At 51.3% G+C, this 20,815-nt stretch overlaps 1 protein-coding gene across 3 annotated transcripts in view; it reads left to right on the forward strand.

Moving 5' to 3' along the window:
- Nucleotides 1-20,815, forward strand: part of Itga9 (integrin subunit alpha 9) — a 296,388-nt gene that overhangs the window by 66,194 nt on the left and 209,379 nt on the right. For 2 of the 3 annotated variants that reach the window (XM_040739731.1, XM_040739730.1), the window contains exons 12-15: nucleotides 2,987-3,077; nucleotides 3,740-3,785; nucleotides 10,443-10,597; nucleotides 17,656-17,816. In XM_040739731.1, coding sequence (XP_040595665.1) covers nucleotides 2,987-3,077; nucleotides 3,740-3,785; nucleotides 10,443-10,597; nucleotides 17,656-17,816 — 453 coding nt within the window. Of the gene's footprint in view, nucleotides 1-2,986; nucleotides 3,078-3,739; nucleotides 3,786-9,570; nucleotides 9,873-10,442; nucleotides 10,598-17,655; nucleotides 17,817-20,815 lie in introns of those variants that run through there. The other variant, XM_040739732.1, reaches the window with a different exon arrangement.

Consider the following 20,815-nt stretch of genomic DNA (forward strand, 5'->3'; position numbering starts at 1 on the left):
TAACTTAAGTCTGCATTGCCACCCCCAGATGGACCACCCCTCACTCTCCCCCAGCCCCAGCCCCAGCCACAGCCACAGCCCCAGCCACAGCCTACCCAAGAAACGAAAGCCCTGCAGCAAGCTGCTTGTAATGTTCTCGGCTCCCAGAGCTGAAATGGGCCGCTGCAAAGTGTGCCTTTTACTCAGGCACACACACAAGTTTCTTTCGACTGAGACTTGTGGGGTGTGTGACTGAGCTTGTTAACAAGCCATGTCTCTGCAGGACTGCCTCCAGGGCTCAGCTGCTCTTTGATACTCACACGTTCCCCGTCGGATGCCTCAGCAGAAGATGGCAAACAGCCCTCTTCGATCATCTCTGGGTTGATCCTCATAGGTGTCAGCTGCTGAGGCCAGGGGCATCCTATCTCTCTCAGGAGAGCCCGTGGACATTCCCCTGCCTCCACCAGGGTGTCCCCACCGTGTGACTTAGTAAGGACAAATCCAGAGAAAGCAAGGCAGGCTGCGCCCTGGGATGTCTGTGAGCTTGGTTTTGTTGTGGGCTTCACTACAAGATGAGGAAATGTAGGGGGTCTCTGTTACCCGTGAAGAGACGCTATGTTATAGTTATCAGGTATCAACTGGACACAAGCCCAGACTCACCTGGGATGAAACTCAGCTGAAGAATTGTCTGCATTAGACTGACCCGAGGGCATGTCTGTGCCGTGCTTTCTATGCTGCTAGTTAATGTAAGAGGGCGTAACCCGCTGTGGGTGGTGCCCATCCTAGCAGCTGGGCCTGGTCCGAATAGGAAAGATGGATGAGCAGGCCAGAGGGAGCAAGCTGATAAGCGGTGAGCCTCCATGGTTTCTGCCTCAAGCTCCTGCCGTGAGTTCCCTTGACAATGGACTATAACCTGTAAATGGCTACACGCCCTTTCCTCCCCAGGTAGCTTTTGGTCAGTATTTTTATCACAGCAGCAAAAGGCTGACTAGGATACTGTGATGGAAGAAAGTGGGAACTGATCAGATCTCAGAAAATGAGACTTTCTGGCTCAAGAAGTTTGGTGTCTTTGAAAGCTTTGGCGGGAACTGTGCCTCACAAGCGTGAATGGACGGCTTTGGCGGGAACTGTGTCTCACAAGCGTGAATGATGGCTTTGGCGGGAACTGTGTCTCACAAGCGTGAATGATGTCTTTGGTGGAATGAGGGATGGCTGTGTGACAGCTCTTCACTTGTTAAAAGCATCTTATTATTTTTGCGTGTCTGTGTGTGGGCATGTGAATGCAGTGGCTCAGGAGGCCAGAAGGGGGTGCCGGATCTCCTGGAACTGGGATTACAGGCAGTTGTCTCTAACTGTGGATGCTGGAAACTAAACTGGGAGCCTCTGCAAGAGCAGAGTGCGCTAACCATTGGGAAGCATCTCCAGCCCTGTGCTCTCATTTAGATATGAGTATGTGCATGTGGGGGCGTGTATGCACAAAGCTGGAGGACAGCTTCAGGTGTCGTTCTTGGCAACACTGTCCACACCCTTTGACTCAGGGTCTCTCATATGCCTGGAGTTCACCAAGGAAGGTAGACTAACGCTAGCCAATGAGCCTCGGATCCTCCTGCCTCTGGCTCCCCAGCACTGGGATTCCAACGCATCCCACCCTGCCCGACTTTTTATGTAGATGCTGGAGACAGATCTCAGGTTCTGTGCTTGTAAGTCAGGCACTTCACAGGCACCCCAGACACAACAAGTGCCCTCAACCTGCGCTGTCTGCTGTGATGAAGTTAGGGTTGTATGAAAATGTGATGTGGGAGTAGAGTTGAGTGTGACACGTGGGTCGAGGGATGCCTTTCAGGAGGGATGGCTGATTCCCTCCCTGTGCTGCAGAGCAGGCTCAGCTCCATGCAGTTCTGGAGTGGCTAGGTCAGACTGCTGAGTAATTTCTGTGCAGCTTAGGAGTCTGTAGACCTCCTGGTGGGCTGGCTGGAAGGGAGGTTTCCACCTGGCTGTCCTTCCAGTGTTAGTGATACGCTACCTGTCCATCTTAGGGGGAGGCGAGTGAAATAGTTAGTGCTAAATAAGTAGGGAGCTAGGAGGGAAGGACGCTGCCAACGTTCCAACCAACCGTGCCCAGGTCAGAATCAAAGGCGAGGTCAAGGGTGAGGGAGATGACCCGGTCAGTGAAGTGATTGCTCACAGCCATAGGGACCTGAGGTGACCCCCAGCACATGTTAAAAACAAAAACCAAAACCCAGGCGTGACGACAGGCACTATGATCCCAGCACTAGGGAAGCAGAGAGAGCAGGCTCTCTGAGCTTGTTGGTCAGCCCGCCCAAACTACTGGGTAAGTTTCATACCACTGAGAGACCCTGCCTTAAAAAAAAAAGAAAAGCAGACGATATCACCCGAGGATTGACACAAGGTTGGCCCCTAACGTCTACACATGTGTGTGCTCATGTGCACACACACACACACACACACACACACACACACACACACACAATGGGAAAAACTCCAGCCTTCATTTGTCTTGAATTTCAACCTGTCAGAAACATTCAACGGGACAGTGAGATGGCTCAGTGGGTAAAGGAGCTTGCCGCCAAGCCCAGCCACCTAAGGGTTAATCCCGGGACCTACATGGTGGGAGGAGAGAATCAATTCTTTCAGGGTCTCCCCTTACCTCCCCTGCGTGCGCACTGTGGCCTAAGCAACCCCTGCACACAAATAAATAAACGGTGTAAAAACAAAAAACTTTTTAAAATCACGTTTTTAGTCGACGTTTTATTGTCAGCAGACTCAAGCAAATTTTTTTTTAAATGATGACATCTGGCCAAGGCAAGCAGCAATAAGGAAGTGTGAGATCTTCAAATACCTACTGCAGACCCTCTGGCCATATTCTACCAACATTTCCTTTCCTTTCAACAGCTTGAGACCCAGCGCCCCGAGGAAGCTGGGTTCAAATGGTCCCAGGTCCTCTCACTGCCCTCCTGTGACTCCAGTCTGCCATTGTCTGTTTCAGAAACTGTCCGGGAGGAAGATAAACCCAATCCTGCGGATGTTTGGGCAGTCCATCTCAGGGGGCATTGACATGGACGGGAATGGCTATCCTGGTAAGCTGTTTTTCCTCAGAGCATGCCGGATAATGGAGATAAGATAGGTTTCTTTTTCGGTTTGGTTAACGGTTGTTATTCACACAGCAGAATGGGGACTTTTGCCTGGTGGCCAACTTTTAAAGGGTTCAGCTCAGATAAGAAACTCCTTTATACAAAGTTGCTAAGAAAACCCAAACTCTTGGCAGAAGATCTGTTTTCAAATCACTAAAAAGGATTATCCACCAGATACAGATTACAGTAAATTATATATACCAATAAAATAACATTTGCTTAGATAATTAATGATATCTAGTGGTATATGTTAGTAGCTACAGAAAAATATACACAAACAAGATGACATTTAATGAAGTGTAATCCAATATAGTCAAAATTTTACTGTGTAACTAATATAAACATCATTAATGAGTTAATTTCTTTAAAATTAGGTCTTCAAAATCTGCTTTGTGTTTTACACACCCAGCTCCGTTTCCAGGCTTCAGTATGTGCTTGGCCGCCACTTAGGGCAGTGTGGCTGTAGTGCTTTATAAGTCACTACGCAGCCAGACAGCAGCAGCAGGAAGGCTCCCTGACCACAAGGCTGGGCCTCTGTCGCTGTGGCACCAAAGGGCAGCTGGGGCTGGTTTCTACAAGGTTCTGAGACTGTGACCTCTTGTTTTCAGATGTCACCATCGGAGCCTTCCTGTCCGACAGCGTGGTCCTCCTCAGGTGAGATGTCTGGCTTTTGCTCCTGGGGTCGTGTTTTTCATGAGTGACAGATGGAATTTTGCGGAGGAGGCATGGGGTGTGACCCCACCGTTTGGCTCTTAACCTTAGCCTAGTCCTTCAGGTTGAAGGTGCTGCGGGCACAGATAAATTCTGCTTTTTTTTTTCTCTCAGTCATATTGTTCCGTTCCACAGAGTTCCAGAGTCTGGGCCTTGACTAGCTTATGGGAAGCTAAGAGCTTTCTGGGGTGTCTCAACAGGACTTGGGCTAACCCAACCCTAATCCAAGAAGGGCTGTCTTTGGTAGTGACTATCTCCTTCTGCTGGCGTGCTAGCTAAACATTCCCGTCTCCTATAGGCTCCAGGCATTCAGAGGGCCGGGAAACCCTGTTCAGCCTAGGTTTTTGTTTTTAATCTTTATAACCAGTATCTTCGCTGCTGTTAGTCCTCAACCCCACGGACTGGGGGAGCTTCCTGTCCCATCGCTGGTGGCAGCAGAGGTGAGGGACGTGTACTTAGGGTCAGTGCTTGCTGAAGCCGGTGCGGCAGCAAGCATCTCCACCCATGCAGCAGCAAGCATCTCCACCCATGCAGCAGCAAGCATCTCCACCCATGCAGCAGCAAGCATCTCCACCCATGCAGCAGCAAGCATCTCCACCCATGCAGCAGCAAGCATCTCCACCCATGCCCCATCTTCAAGCATTTCTGTCTGTGTGAGTCAGAGGAAGCAGAGTCGCTCACTGGAGTGGGAGCCAATGGGTCTTGTTAATAACTCGATGGCAGAAAGTTCTAAAATGAACTGCTATGGGCTTGCAGCTGGAAGGGATCCCAGAGGCCATGCAGTCCTACACCACAGGCGCTTCACACGCAGCCTTGCCTCCTCAGAGCCTCCCCAGAGGGACACAGTCTCTTCTTCAATGAGGTCCCCCACAGAAGCGGCTTAGTGACTTAGAGAGAACCGACTGGCTAAGCTAGATAGATCTACACTTTGTGTTGTCAAACCGGCAGAAAAACCTTGACGTTAGTTGTGACCTAGAGGACAGGCGGCCTGAGTTCAAACCCTACCTCTGCCCTTCCAGGTGAGCTTCCTGGGCAAGCAAGCTCCTTGACACCTCCCGCCCCACTCTGTCCCGGGGAGTGTTTCCCAGAAGCTGTGGGTTGATACATGTAAATATCAGACAGTCTGTGTGAGGGTGAGCGGGTCGTATGCAGATCTGGTTAAATTTGACTTCCTGGAATTGTGCTTTCTGCTCCTGTACCATCTACCCAGAAGCCCTGCAGCATCTGAAGATAACAGTGTGTACCCAGACAGTAATGTCAAATCTTCCTGGCTCCTTGAATTGCACTGCATGTGGCTGGGTTTCCACTCTTCTCCTCCGCTTTCTCTGGGTGGCAGCTCCCCTCCCGGATGAGGCTACGGTGAAGGTCTGTGACATGGGGAGCCGCAGCTCACTGTAGATCCCTCTAAGATGAAACATGTCCCCTGGCCTCTTACAGAGGCAGTGGGCTGTCTTGATACCCAGAGCACCTGTTTGTCTCTCATACAATATATTCTAATCATAGTTTCTCCTTTCTCATCTCCTTCAAGATCCTCTCCCTATCCATCCAACCCCATGCCTTCTTTCTTCACCCTCCCCCCTTTTTTTTAAGAAAACAAACAGGGAGATTAAAACAAAACAAAATAATAGCACACACACACTCCATAAAAACACGTAATTGGAAACCACAATAGGTAAGCAAAAGAAAAAACAAGGCTCAAACAAAGCTTTCTGAGACAAAAGATAATCACTGAAAATGCCATTGGGTTTCTTTTGTGTTGGCCATGTGCTGCTGGGCATGGGGCCTGCCCTTAAGTGTGGCTTACATACGTAGGGAGACTCCATCGGAGAAAAAGCTGTTGATTGGAGATAGCTTCCGAGTCAGGGCTGGGAGTTCCTTCACTTCCTCTCGCGGTGCTGGGACCCAGTCTGTCTTCCCCCATGAGCCACAAACCCAAAGGAGCTTCTCCTTTTCTCTCTCCTCCATGGGTGTCGATATTGAGTGAGGTGCCCTCCCCGTCGATGGGGACCCCAAATTCCAGCATGGAGTGGAAGGTCAAATCTCATGAGGTGCAATGCCAGGGAGAGAGCACATGGGTGAGTCAGTGAGGAGCCCCACATCTGCACAGTCTGGAAGACGCCGGAAGAACAATGAGCCCACACGGGCTCCAGAGGCGCATGGCGACGGTGCCATCGCCATCACAGGAGTCCCTGCCTTCATTCTCTGTTCATTGTCCTGTTGAGATGCAGCTGTGCGTGTCTGAGATGCTAGAGACTGGACAGAGAACAGGACAGTCCTGGTCCCCAGTCTTCCATTCTAGCCAGTGTTTGACAGATACCTCCCATACACTAAGCACTATGTGAATACTTTATGTAAATTCCTGTGCTTAGCCACAGGCGTGTGTCCAGAGGGATGCTTCATTGGGTGATTTCATCATGGCTGAGTATAACAGTGTGTACTCATATAAGCTGAGGCACCTATGACATGACTATGTGGTGCCATCTATGGGACTGCAATCATACATGTGGTCTCTGTCTTCAACATTCATGCCGTGCATGACTACGTTCATTGTGTGTTTTCTTTCTTTCTTGGATTATAATTTGTATACAGCACAATGCACCTTTTTTAGCATATGGTTAATGAGTTTTGACTGGTGCACATACCCATGCAGACTATACCACCTCCAAGATAAAGTCCATTCCTGTCAACCTGCAAGCTTTCTTGGGCTGTTAAAAATGATTTGTTATTGTTATTGTGTTGGGTAGGTGCATATTAAGACAACATTGTGGGATGGATTCTGTCCTTCTACCTTTATATGTGTTCAGAGGCTCAAACTCAAGTCTCCAGGCTCGCATGACAAGGACTCTGTCCACCAACCATCTCACCAGCCCCTCTTAAGCTCTAATTGCATCTTCCTCTCGATAGGCATCTACTGTTGTTATTTCTGTCACTACAGGTCATCTTTGCCTATTGGATAAGACTGGAATCACACCATATGTATTCTATTTCCTGAGTTCTTCCTCTCCTCTCGATGTTTCTGAGATCTGCCCGTGTTTGGTATTCACACTGTGGACTGACTTCTTGTCCTCTAAACAGCTCCGTGGCAAGGCATGTGTATTGCCATTATCCTCCTTATGGGTGAAGAACTAGGAGTTTTGTGGTGGTGAGCGTGGTTGCCAGCTTGACACACCTGGGAAGACAGAGCCTCAATGGAAGAATTGCTTCCATCAGATTGGCCTGTGAGATCTTGTTGATTCCCAGTTGATGCAGAATGGCCTAGCCCGCCCGCTGTGGGCGGTGCCATCCCTAGGCAGGTGGGCCTTGGCTGTGTAAGAAAGCCAGCGGGAGCAAACTGATGAGCACTGAGCCTCCATGGTTTCTGCTTCAAGCTCCTGTGTTAGCTTTGCTTGGAAATGGACCATAAGCTCTAAGCTGACATATACCCTTCCCCCCCCAGGATGCTGTTAGTCATAGTCATGGTGTTTATCACAGCAACGGGAAAGCCAATTGGGACAGGCTTTTAAAAAAATTCCCAGATGGTGCCAATAGGTCAGCGAAGCAGGAGGACACTGTCAGGGGCAACGGTGGTGTCAGATCCAGCAGAGAGGACCAGGTGAGCATGCCCTGGCTGGGGTGCCACCAAAGGCCAGCGGTTGGTTGTATTGGCTGATAATGCAGCTTTTGGGCAGTGTTGTAGCAGCAGCCCCATGGTGTGGGTGGGTAGGGGAGAGGAGGAGGCTGGAGACAGTGGCTCTCGGCTGCCTTTCCCGAGGCCGGGGCTACAGAGGAGCACACAGGCAGGTGCTTCAGAGCCAGCTGAGTATCTTTCGCCTTTGGGTGAGACGAACAGAGGACTGTGTGTGCCCGCAGACAGCCACCGTGTGAGCTGTAGTTAAAGACGCTGGGAGAGGCACCTGGGTGTTTGGGGGAAGCTTTGGGCTAAGCTAAGAGAGAACCCGACTGGGCATCTTCAACTGTGCGAACACAGATGAACCGGGACAGAGGAAGGCCCGGGGCTGGTTTTGTGGCTAGCCTTCGCTTGTCCCTGCCTGCACGCCGCCATGTGGAAACGGTACACACCCACACACCCACACCCACACACACCCACCCACCCACACCCCCCCCACCCCCCCCACACTTCTGTCATCTACTTGGAAGCGCAACGTGGAAATCTGACCTCTGCCCCTGAAAAGCGCTGCAGTCGCTGGCTTCTTTGAAGTCTTAAAAACGCTTCTGGTTCTGTCCTCCCATGACCCTTTGCTGCTGTTATCTAGAGGCTGGTGCTTGGCAGGTGGGCTCCGCCCTAGGAGTGCGAGGCAGGCCCAGCTCTGCCCTCAGGAAGTTTGCTCAGTTGGGCAGGTCCCTGTTCTGGTGATAGGAGTCTAGATCCGTGCCACCCAGGGGCAGAGGAAGTGACCGGAGAGGCTTATGAAAGAGTGCTTTCCCCATCCAAAAACAATACATGGAATGGAAACAGAAAAAACGCCGAGGGAACTGTTCTAACAGGCCTTGGAAGGGGATGGACCTGGGAGGGCCTCTGCCAGCCCTTTCAAAGGGTCCCGCTTAGCGGGCTTTGCGGAGTGAGTTCTGTCTGGAGTGCTCCTGTCTCCTGCTCGCCTCACCCAACTCAGCCCAGCTGTCTGGGAGGAAACTGTGCCTTCGCTCTGGTGGGCTGATAAGGGGATGGACTGGCCTTTCATCTTCTTTTCCATAGGCGGGGCAGGTCAGGGGTTGTCAGGGTGTCATGGTAGACAGGAGCTTGGCTCTCTCTGAAGCTGTGGACCCTTTATAGCTGCTTACCCTCCCCCCCTCCAGTGATGGGCTTCAGGTCAGGGTTAGAAAGACACGGTAAGGCAGTGGGCAGAGTTAAGAAGCAGAGCTGAGACCACATTGGTGGGGTGGGGCAGGGCGGGGTGGGGGTGTTTCTACTTTTATTGCTATAAAAGCCTGGAGGGGGCCCACTAACCGACTGAGAAGCAAAGGAAGGAAAGGTTAATGTTTCCTCAGCTTGGGGACACAGACCGTCATGGGGGAGGGAGGCTCATGGTGACAAGAGCCTGAGGCTGCTGGTCACATGCCATCTGTATTCAGGAAGCAGAGAGGCGTGAACACTGGTGCTCAGCTCCCTCTACCCTGTGTAGCCGGAGACCCCCCAGCCCGTGGGACGGCCCCCTCACACGTGCTCGTGACGATTCCAGACCCTGTCAAGTTGGCAAAGTTAACCATGGCGTCATTCTACGCCAGCTGGGGTGAAATGATCTTTGAGTTATTCTAGCATCTTCTAAGGGTGAAGCCAGAAGAAAACCGACACCAGGGCTTTGGTTTCTTTCAGGCAGTATTGTTGTCCGTCTTCCTTTTGCCCCAGAGCCAGATTTGCTCAGAGTTTCCCCCGTCCACTGCCCTGTCACAGCTGCCCTTCCTGTCCCTGCGGTGGCAGCAACGGCGGGGTCCCCGTGCCATCTGTACCGTGCGTCTCCTCACTGCGCTATGCACCCAGGTTCTTCTTTAACGGTCTCTCGTCTTGGGTTCCTTGGTCGTGTGTCCCATCGTCTTGTCGTCCTAGGGCCCTTTGACTGAGCCTTAGGCACACATGAGGGCACTATTCCCAGTTTATGCCCCCTTAATCTCGAGTCACTCCACAAGCATGAAAGCCAGGGACCCTGAGGGGGGAAGGGCCTTTGTGAGGTCAGGGCGGGTCGTGGGGGTGCAGGGAGGTCAAGCCCCAGCTCAGGTGTCTCCTCCCTGAGCAGATGTGTACGGTGGGAAAGGCATGCCTGCCTCCTTCTCAGCTCCTGCCTCCTCCCCCTAGGGGAGTCCAGGGATGCTGTTCACCCATCAGGCAAGGGGAGCGGTCACATCAGGGAGAGGGCTGTGTTTATTGGATCTCGCTTTGCCCTAAGGCTAGTCAGGTTAATTCCTTGATGTGTTTTGCTGGGACCAGCTGGGATTCCATCAATTAATTCTTCTTAGACCATAATCAATGACTTGATAGACATAAATGAAAGAGGATATTTAACCAACTCGTGCTGACAACGGCAGAGGAACCGCTCGGTATGTGTCTAGTGGCCTCTCTGTCTCTCTCAGTCTCTGTCTCTTTCTCCTCCTCCCCTCCTTTTGGCCTTTTAAAGCAAGCCCTCTCTCTGACCCAGCCTGGCCTAGAGCTCTGGGAAACCCTTCTGATGCAGTCGCTCGGATTCTGGGGTTACGGGAGAGAGCCGTCACAGGCGGCTTTGCTTCTGGCTCCTGAGCCATGCCCTGTGCTGTGGAGACGTCTCGCCTCCCCAGTGAAACGGAAATCGGGACTTCTTGGGTGAAATTTTAAATAATCACCCAGCATCTGGTGGTTGATTTATGGCTTTAGCCAGCTGTGTTTCATTAACAGTTAACTCGCCTTTGTTACCGGGAAGCAAACCATTAGTATTTCAGGGAATGTGCTACTTTTAAAACCAGAAAAATAATAATAAAAAAAATACTTACAGAGCACACTTTCTCTCTTGGGGCATTTCATTCTTTAATTAAATGCTGGCTGAAGTCCCATGGTCTATTTTGCCTGTATAGTTCTTGTTCGGTTCTGAGAGCTGCTACTTAACACAGGTCCCCTCCCTTCTCCTTGTCCTGCAGGGCCAGACCGGTCATCACTGTAGATGTGTCCATCTTCCTCCCAGGCTCCATCAACATCACGGCACCTCAGTGTCATGACGGACAGCAGCCTGTGAACTGCCTAAATGTCACCGTGTGTTTCCGGTTCCATGGCAAGCATGTGCCAGAAGAAATCGGTAATGAGTCACAGTGTCAGGGCTTGGGGTGCCCGTCTTGGCTGGTGCAAGGTCACAAGGTGGGGGTGCCCCCAGGTTCCCCCTCGCTGTGCATCCGGTGGGCTCTGCAGGCTGGGGTGCCGTGGGCTCGACACTCTCTTTCCCTGAGACTGCTCTTTCCTGCTCATTTACATATTTCAAATTTCACACACCCTCCAGCTCCAGGGCAGATGACACTGAGCCTCAAGCCTCCTTCCCCCTAAATGTATGAGGACTAGACTGGAACCCACTGGGTGGGGCAGAGTATGGGCTGGTAAGATGGAGTGCCTGAGCCTTGTCCGTGTGGAACACTTCATGCAGTTAAAGGGACAATAAGAATCTGGGGGCCACCCCACCCCATTAGCTTTCAGCATCAACTAGGTAGCGAGCGGGGCTGCCCCACACAACAGCTGACATCTCCCACTCCCGTTTCTGCAGAGGAACCCTCGCCGTCCTCGCTTTTGTCTATGGGGCTGCCTGGTGACATCTGTCTAGAAATGTCTTCTGCACACTCAAAGTATCTGGGTCCTAGGCTGTTCACCAACAGTTGACTGCGTCTGGGTAACCCCACCTGGGAACCCAGATTACAGCCGGGGCCAGTATGTTCTGTGGCACCTGCCCTCTGGGTCTTCAGCCATGTGAACTGTTGGGAGGACCTCTTTGGGAGCCAGAGAAGCTGTGGCTTGTCCCTTGGGACCTAATGGGGTCTGGCATGTACCCCAGATATCTCTTCAGTCTTGCCTTAGCAATGGGAAATTTCAGCTCTCATTTGGTCCCAGGAGCGTGAGGGTCAGCCTCTCAGCCTCTAGAGGGGCAGTTGTGACTTCTGGTAGTGCTATGGGAAGCAGGTTTTCCATAGCGGTTGATTTTGCCTTGGTCCCTGCAATAGGCAAGATCCAGCCAGGAAACAGATTAGCACACCTTACATTTTAACGGGATTTGACTCTTGGGGGTGACTGAGCAGAGCAGAGAGGGTGCGGTTACTGGGTGGCTAGTCGAGCTTACAGTTAGTTCCTTCCTTGGAGTTAATCTGAACCTGTAAGTTTGAAGAAGGGACCTTGTGCATCTGGGACCTAAATCTGTGCATGGAGAGGGTGCTCCTCACCTCTTTGAGAAAGGGGCTTTGGCTCATGGAGGAGGAGCTAGGGAGTGGAATTATGGCTGCTGGGGCCAGCTGCCATGAAACATTGTTGTTGATTAAGGGGATAAATAAACAGGGAGGGGCAAGGCCCTCTCCTCCCTCCAGCCTTGCAGGCTCCCCCCCTCCCCCCCAGTCCCCTCTCCCTATTGGCAGATCCTCCCTCTTGGCTACTGGCAAAACAAGTTTGTGGGAGTCCAGCCCTAGTGCCGAGAAAGGTGGGCTTGGAACCGAGAACCAAGGACTGCAAACCGGCATAGAAGCATCCGGGTTCATGGGACATTTGAAATGCTAAGGCTGTGTTCCTTCTGCAGAGAGCATGGGCTCTCAGAGGACACGCTCCATGCTCCCACTGGTCTCTGGAGAGGCATGGAGGTGAGAAAATGAGCCTCGTCTATGTTATTTTGGGGCTCTTGGATCAGCAGAGGGTGATGGAGTTCTGCCAGACCCAGTCTCAGCCCTTGGGCGCAGAGCACGGACTCACGTTCTAGCGGGAGGGGTATCCTCTCTCCCCCCTTCTAGACGCGTGCGGAGTGGCGTGCAGGCTGACTTCCCGCTCTGGCAGCGGGCAGCCCAAGAGCAGGGTGATCGCACGTTTCACTAAGCAGTTTCAAACAGAGTTAGGCTCGGTCTAGAGTGTTCTCAGACACCTCATCCTTGGCTCAGGGACTGGCTGTGGCTTCTCAAAGTCTTCTGGCAGCCACAAAAAAAGGATCCAGTGCTGTGACCAAGAGTTCTGTGCCCTTTACCCATAGGCTGTGTCTGCCTTCTTGGTGGCCATAGGCTTGCCTGTCTAGAGGCTGAAAACAGCCATTCTGGACTTTTGCCACAGCATCAAATGAAAACCAGGAAGGGCTGTGCCCCATGGAGTTGCACTCCCCACTCTGCTTGCTCAGGGGTCGAAGCCGGGGTCTCATTCATGCTAGGAAGGCACTTGACCACTGGGCTATGTCCCCAGCCCACACTTTCCACTCTGACCCTCCACCCTCATGTTCCCTGGGCTCAGAGACAGCCTGGCAATGCTTTCTGTGAGTAGAGGCCTCAGCACTGCCGGCAGACGCGCTCTGGATCCCAGGCCCAGAGGGATGGTCCCCAGGTCATTCACAGGAATAGCAGAAATACAGTTGGAAACGGATACCTTGTGCCCAGCCCTCCCTCCCCTCCCCCCCTTTTTTTGAAGTTAGAGGCGGTGTGCCTACTCCTTAGGGAGAGCTTTTGCACCAAGATAACAGTCTCAAAGCTTCCGGTCCCCAGAAGTGCAAGGATGAGACCAGGGAGAGCCTTGTCAGGGAAGGAATGGTTACCTAAGAAAGCAACTGCTGCCGAGTAAATATTGCGTTCCTTGGAGGAAGAAAAGCTAGCAAAATGGAAATATCCTCCCCCCACCTCAACCCCCCCCCCCCCGTCCCCAGGGAAGCCGAGTAACGCTGGAAGGAGACGGTAGACGGCCACAGCTGAATCCTTGTTCTAGTGGACGATTCAGTGTTGGCTGGGTTAGACCAGAGCCCCAGTTGATGAGAGACAGCTGGTGCTCTCCCGGCCCCAGCCCATATGGGGGGCCCCTGGGAACCAGCTTGGGGGCCAGGGAAGAGAAGCAGGCGAAAGCATGACTGGGACTGATCAGCTTTTCCATCCATATGACGTCATTTGACATGGCATGGACACAAACTGCCAGAAGGGAGAACCTGATGTGTCATGTGCTCTGGGAACTGGCTCTAATCTGAACCAGCATCCTCTCCTGGGCCAGGCTTTGAGAGCTGGCTTGCATTAAGGGGTTGCTGCAGAGGCCAAGCTGTAGGCCTGAGGCACCGCCCCCCCACCCCGAGCAGGCTGATTGGCTGCATCCCAACCAGCTTGGGGCACTTGAGTGGGAGCTATTTAAAGCTGGAGCTCAGGCTTCAGAGGAGACTGTTTGGTCTTACCTCTGATAGCTCCCAGACTCTGCACTCAGGTGGGGTTCTCCATGGTGAATCTTGCTTGCATCTAGAAGTGAGAGTCTGACATAGAATGGACTTCTGTATATTTATGATGTCAAAATAAATTTCACATCAAGCACGGAGGAGGCAGTTCTAGAGAGGAAATGCTTGCGAAGCGATTTCTCTTGGCAGCTGGATGACGGGGTCTGTGTGGGAATCAGACACGGGAACATTTGAGAAATCTTCTAGGTTAACAGGTTGGCACCCGCATGCCCCACCTGGAGCAGAGCCTGGCTGCATTCTCAGTTCTGTTGTTTCAACTGCAGCTTCCGCCCCTTCCTGGAGCATCTTGAGCAGAAGCGGGACACTTTGCTTGTAAAGTACTCAGCGCAGCTCTGGGCATGCGCAGCTTTGCTTGCAAAATACTCAGCGCAACTCTGGGCATGCGCAGCTTTGGACACGAGTGCAAGGCAGAAATCGCCCCCTTTTCCAACTCGCCCTGTAATGAGATCTCCCTCAACCCAAATACATTCCCAAGTCAAGGGTCTCAGGGCACACCTCAGTGTAGGGATGAGTCCTGTGTAAATGGGGCAGAGGACCAGCTTCTCCGGAGGAACTGAACGGGGAGGTTGGAAATGGGAGAACAGGAGTGAGGTTGTTGTATTATGGTGTTAGCGGGTGCTTTTTAAGGGATTGGCTCATGAAGCTATGGGGCTGGTAAGCCTGAATTTTGGATTTGGCTAGAGACACAGAGCTGACCTGAAGTTCTGTGGGTAGGCTAGACATGGGACTCAGGAGATGGAGAGATCATATTCACACACACACTCTCTCTCTCTCTCTCTCTCTCTCTCTCTCTCTCTCTCTCTCTCTCTCTCTCTCTCCTCAAGATCTTCAACTAATGTAGCCTACCCACATTATAGAGTTGGATTCACTTCCTCCAAAGTATAATGATATAACTGTTAATCTCATTTTTAGAAGACCTTCACAACAGTGTGTAGTTTAGTGCCTGACTAAATATCTGAGTACCGTGGTCCAACCAAGTTGGCACATAAGTTAACCATTCTAGAAAAACCAAACAGAAGGTGTGTGGCTAAGCACAATACCACTGTGAGCCCATTAAACTCAGGCCCACTGGGGAACTCGGGGGCTCAGTGTAGGACGTGCCTCAGTGTGAGGTACCAAGTGTAAGGAAACTGTGTCCTGTCTGCAGTGCCACTCAGAGGCCTGACTCCTGCCAGGAAAGCCCTCAGTGGAGGCAGACAGATTTGGAAGAGGCCAAGAGGATGTGAGTTGGAGTTGATACTATCCACCCTGTCTTCCCATCTCCTGATCTCATGGAGCTCATCTGGCTGGATCACTGGGGTCTGCTGTCCCTTCCATTTCCTTCTCCTGAGGGACAAAGACAGCCCTCATTTGTCACCAGGAAGGATGACTGGCCAGGGGCGGCTGAGACTCTGCAGCTGCCATCCCCACCTTGGTTTATCCAGCCGTGCGTCTGACTTGTCCTCCAGCTATGGGCCTCTCCAGACGTAATCTTGCTAAAGAGCATTTTGGAACTCGCTTCACTTGAACATAACCACTTGCTCTGTTGGGTTGCTACTGCCTGGAGTGAAAAGATCGGCTCAGGGTTCAGCCCTGAACCTTTATCAATGCTTGGTCCTGCCATTTCTACACTCAAAGAGTAAGAGGTTTCAGTATAGGTAAGGTAGCTTGAATGTAATTGGCCCCCATAAGTGCACAGGGAATGGGTGTGGTCTTTTTGGAGAAAGCATGTCACTGTGGGGGGGGGCTTTGTGGTCTCATATATGCCCAAGCTGTGTCCAGTGCCTCAGTCCTCTTCCTGTTGCCTTCTGATCAAGATGTAGCCAGCACCATGTCTGCCTGCATGCCGCCATACTCCCCGCCATGATGATAGTGAACTGAACCTCTGAAACTGTAAACCGCCACCTCAGTTAAATGTTTTCCTTTATGAGAGGTCCTGTGGCCTTGGTGTCTCTTCACAGCAATAGAAACCCTAACTAAAACACGAGTTGGTACCAGGAGTGGGGTATTGCTGAGATGGAGCTGACCATGCTTTTGTTGGAAGGAATTTGGACCTTGGGACTGTGGATTAGAAAAGCGGGGGAACTCTCAGTGCTGCCTAATGGGCCATCCTAGTGGGGCATGGAACACAGTGGGGGCAGATTAGATACGGAGAGTTCTCGATTCTGCTGTATGGTTGATGGTTCTCGGTCTGGAGCAAGTCATTTCCCCTTTTGGAGTCACAGGTCCCTTTGTTCTGAAAGTGGAGGTTTTGCATAAGCTGACCTATAGGATTTCTGCAAGACCTTGGCAGTCTATGCACATGCTCTGCTTGTAATGCGTGTTGTGCCCTGTGTTCTCTCTGCTGAAGCACTTCCCCAGGAGTAGAACTATCTCCTGGCGTGATCCATGTTCTGGGTTCTTCCTGGTGACCCAGCTTTGCCTCAGAAGTCAGCTGCTTGTCAAAATAAGCAAGTTAGGGCATCATAGCCTCCACTGGCTAGGAATCTGCCAACTGGGCATGATGGGAGCCATGATATGGCAGGGGCCCAGGGAAGCCATTAGATGCAGCAAAAAATATGCCACAGACGGCCTGTCAAGTCACCTTTTTTTCTTCTCTGTTCATACTTCCCTTGGTGGCGGGTCCCTTTGATGTTATTTAAGGACATGGCTATTCCTGTGGGTCTGCCTCACCATACTTACACGCTGGCAAGGCACTGGCTTCAATGAATGGCCCAAGCTTCCGACAGACAGTTGTGTGGAGATGGCCTGGGATGGCTCACTGGCCTCCCACTGGTCAGCTAACTCATCTCGTCACATTATTATTTCTCCTGGAGCTAGACAAATGGCTCAGTGGTTGAGCTCTCTCTAAAGAAGCCAAGTTCAGTCCCCGGAACCCAAGTTGCCTGTACCTCCAGTTCCAGGGGACCCACCGCTTCCTTCTGTCCTCCTTGGGCACCTGCTCCCATGCAGCACTCAATTACACACACACACACACACACACACACACACACACACACACACACACACACAAACACACGTAATAAACATAAAATCTTTTAAAAACACAATCATCTCAGAACCCACCAAAGAGTTAAGAAATAAAACGGCTCACTGAGAGCCTGGGCCCTGGCGCAGAGAACAGTGCTGTAGATCTGCTGAACTTCTTCTTACCAGATAAAACACACGGCTGTCTGTTTGCTTCCTGGCTCCAGAGTAATAGAGGTGAGGTGTGTTGGGTTTACCCAGCATGCACTTGGCATCACAGCATCATTCTCTCCTTTTTCTGTTCTATGCTGTGTGCAGACCACTCTCCTGTCTGCCGCTGCCCTCTCAGGTCTAGGGCTGAGTTTTCTGGAGGAAATCTCCATGCAGGAGCCACCATGGCCAAAACCTTGATGGAAGGACCAGCGCCCTAAGAGTGGGACCAGCCCCAGGCTGTGCCTCAGTTTCCAAGCATGGAGCTCTATGAAAGAGGAGTTGAATGACACCTCCCTGTGTCAGTACCTGGTGTGCAGGCTTCTCGTTGCCTCACGAGTGATGTTGCTTGTGAGAGACACTGGATCGTTGCGGCAATTGTTCCTTGCTTTTGTGACGTTGGCAGCTTCCAGTTACATTTGACAGGTCTGCTGCGATGCTTACCTGTCAGACCACCCCAAGCACTGGAAAAGCAGCCATGGGCGTGCACGTATATCTGGTGGTTCCGCTGGCACCACACAAAGGCGTGGGATTTTACGCAAGGAAGAGCCGCAGGTCTGATGTGCGTGGGATCCCTAGGAGGGCAGAGGCCACCCTGGTTCTCCCATAGCCTGGTTATGGCTTCTGCAATGGTCTGATGTGAGCGTAGGGCAGTCCCCTATGTTGTGTGAACTGTGTGTGGGGTCTCTACAGAACTGTGGGGCTGGGCGGTCTCGCCACTGTGTGTCCATCTTTACTGACATCTTCGACCCTTCATTTCCTGTCAGATCTGAGCTACAACCTGACGGCTGACGTGGCCCAGAAGGAGAAGGGCCAGCTGCCCAGAGTGTATTTTGTGTTGCTGGGAGAGACTGCCAGCCAGGTCTCAGAGAAGCTGCAGCTGACCCACATGGATGAGACGTGCCACCACTACCTGGCCCATGTCAAGGTCAGTCCCCTCCTCCTTTTAATCCTCAGATTTCATCTCTACTGATGATCATGTGGACCGTTCATTACATAGGCGCTGACTTTTACAGTTCTTGTCCACAGTATGCATTTCTTCTTTCAAAGCTCGGAGCTGAAACCATCTTACTTATCTTTAATTTTTTTCAAAGCACTGAGTCCTGGAGGGGGTGCATGCCTGGTGTGTGTGTGTGTGTGTGTCTGTGTCTGTGTGTGTGTGTGTGTCTGTGTGTGTGTGTGGTGGTCAAAGAGCAACTTTGTGCTTCCAGGGACTGAACTCAGGTTTGCAAGAGAAGCGTTTTACCCACTGAATCATCTCACGAGTTCCCTTTTACTTAGTGTGCTGTCCTCAACTTCTGAGAAGGCACATTATCTGACTGTGCCCCGTTCTCCTGGGGTGTCTTCCTCCTCTGCCCTCTGCAGCTTGACAGTCAATGAGAGGAAAGCATCAGTAGCCATGCTCTGGGCCTCAGATGGTGTCATTCCTAATGTCTTTCTCGGTGGTCCACGGCATGACTTAATAACTCACAGTCGCAGTTAACGCATTTTAAAACTGGTTGGACACCGTTCTCTTGTTGATTACTTTCTATTTATTTTAGAAGTGCATTTTGGGGGTCTCTTTCCTTTCTCCAAATAAACTTCCAAATGTTTTCATCCTCTTGCAATTACTTTCTAAATATATTTTGCTGTAATTCGGGAGGCCAGGCTTTGATTAATGACAGTGTGACTGCTGTGCAGGCGGGGAGTCCTGGCCGCGGCCACTGCTGTGGAGCCAGAGAGCAGAGAAGGAAGACAGACCCAAGACCTGGAGTCCTGGCCGTGGTCACTGCTGTAGAGCCAGAGAGCAGAGAACGTGGGCAGACCCAAGATCTGGCTTGGGCAGTTGGTGCAATGCCTGTGCGTGGGGTTGGACCACACAGACCTGGTGTAGATGTAGTTGTGTGAGCACTGTATGTGAGTCTCCGAGGATGTGGATGTAGTTGTGTGAGCACTGTGTGTGAGTCTCCGAGGATGTGGATGTAGTTGTATGAGCACTGTGTGTGGGGTGTGGGGTTGAATTACACAGACCTGGCTACTGTGGATTTAGTTGTATAAGTACTGGGTATGAGTCCCTGTGGGTGTGGATGCAGTTGTGTGAGCACTGTGTGTGAGTCCCTGATTCTCTAAAATGTGCATCCAATACTCAACCTTGAAAGTGGTCATTGGCGTCCAACATTGCCCAGAGCTGGGTGGCACACTCTGCAATCCCAGCACTTGGGAGGAAGAGGCAGGAGGATCATGAGTTCGAATTCTGCCTGGGCTACCTAGAGAGTTTCAACCTACTCTGGGCTCATATGGTCAGACCCTATCTCAAAGCAAAACAAAATAAAAGATAAGCATTGCACAGTGAATATGAAAACTTTGCATGGAGCCAGATAAAGGAATCCAGTATTATTATTCCTTGGTTGGTTGGGCCATAAGTAATTCCCAACATCCTAACATTTTTGACTTCCGTAAATGCCTGCTTTGTATGGTCTAACATATTGTTATTAGCCATAGATTTCTGGCAGACGGAATCTGTAGATTGTAGTGTCTTTTCACTGTTGCCTCGGGGGTCACAGTAACAGCTGCTTCTAGGCTGTGTGTAGAGAATTACCTCCACGTCTGCGGCACGTGGTCTGGCCCGGAGCCTGTAAGTTCATACCCTGAGATACTTTGCAGTGGGGCTGGGCTCTGCCTTCTGCCAGACTCATGTCAGGGCCTGCCCAGGCCAGCTGCCCTTGACTTGGGCTGCTGGCCACTTAGAAAACCACCCATGCGCTTGTTAAGCCTGGCCCACCCTTCTTGATCTTAGATTCCTTTGGCTCATGAGTGTCCTCAGGGTGTGGGCTGCTTAGGAGAGCCTCATGTGCAACCCTCGAGATGTACCAGAGGGGCTCTGTGTGACACTTGCTAGGGCGTGGGCATCTGACCTTCCTTGTGCTAAGTCCGATCACAAATCTGTCCCCTGCGGCTCTGCGCAACTTCTTGCATTGGCTGGAAAAGTCATAGCAAATGGCTTCTAACAACCGGAAGTCCTGAACGCCAAGGGCACAGAGAACCTGCTGCAGGCTGTGGCGAGCTCATTCAGGGAGCAGCAGGAGTGAAGCTCTAGCTCGGGGTGGGGGGAGCTGTTCCTGTGGTGGCCTCTGAGGAAGGCTACCCCACAGGTAGATCTAGCCTCTTACCAGATATAGCGAATAGGAACAGAAGACTTCCCATCAAATTTGGACCTTAGATTAACGGGCTTTTTAGTATATGTACAATGTCTCCTTTTCTTAGGGACTTCTCCTTCTGAGGTATCAGTCATGATAGGTCACTGAGGTCCATCAGTATTAAATGGGAAAACAATTCTAAAAATAGTAAATGGTAAATAAATTTTACCATAGGATGCTACAGTTCAATTTTTAATGGTTATTTCTTTGCCTAATTTATAAACTTTATCATAGGTCAGTATGTTTGGTATTATTTGCAGTTACATATAGCTGCAGAATGCCTTGGAACATGTCTCTGTGGATAAGGGAAGACTTGGCATCGCCCAGAACTGCACGGGATGCTGTGGTTACTGTGTTACGGGATGCTGTGGTTGTTGCGTTATGGGATGCTGTGGTTGTTGTGTTATGGGATGCTGTGGTTGTTGTGTTACGGGATGCTGTGGTTACTGTGTTATGGGATGCTGTGGTTACTGTGTTATGGGATGCTGTGGTTGTTGCGTTATGGGATGCTGTGGTTGTTGTATTATGGGATGCTGTGGTTGTTGTATTATGGGAGCTGTGGTTGTTGTGTTACAGGATGCTGTGGTTGTTGTCTTACTACAGCTGACACACTCAACAGGCTCCAGAATCACTTGGGAGGCAGACCTCCAGGCAAGCTTGTGAGGAATAACCCAGATTGGGTAAATCGAAGCAGGAAGACCCACCATAAAATCGGGTAACACCTTTCTCCAGGCTAGGGCCCTGCATTCCA

The sequence above is a fragment of the Mesocricetus auratus genome, unplaced genomic scaffold, assembly GCF_017639785.1.
Source record: "Mesocricetus auratus isolate SY011 unplaced genomic scaffold, BCM_Maur_2.0 Super-Scaffold_100691, whole genome shotgun sequence".
NCBI lineage: Eukaryota > Metazoa > Chordata > Mammalia > Rodentia > Cricetidae > Mesocricetus > Mesocricetus auratus.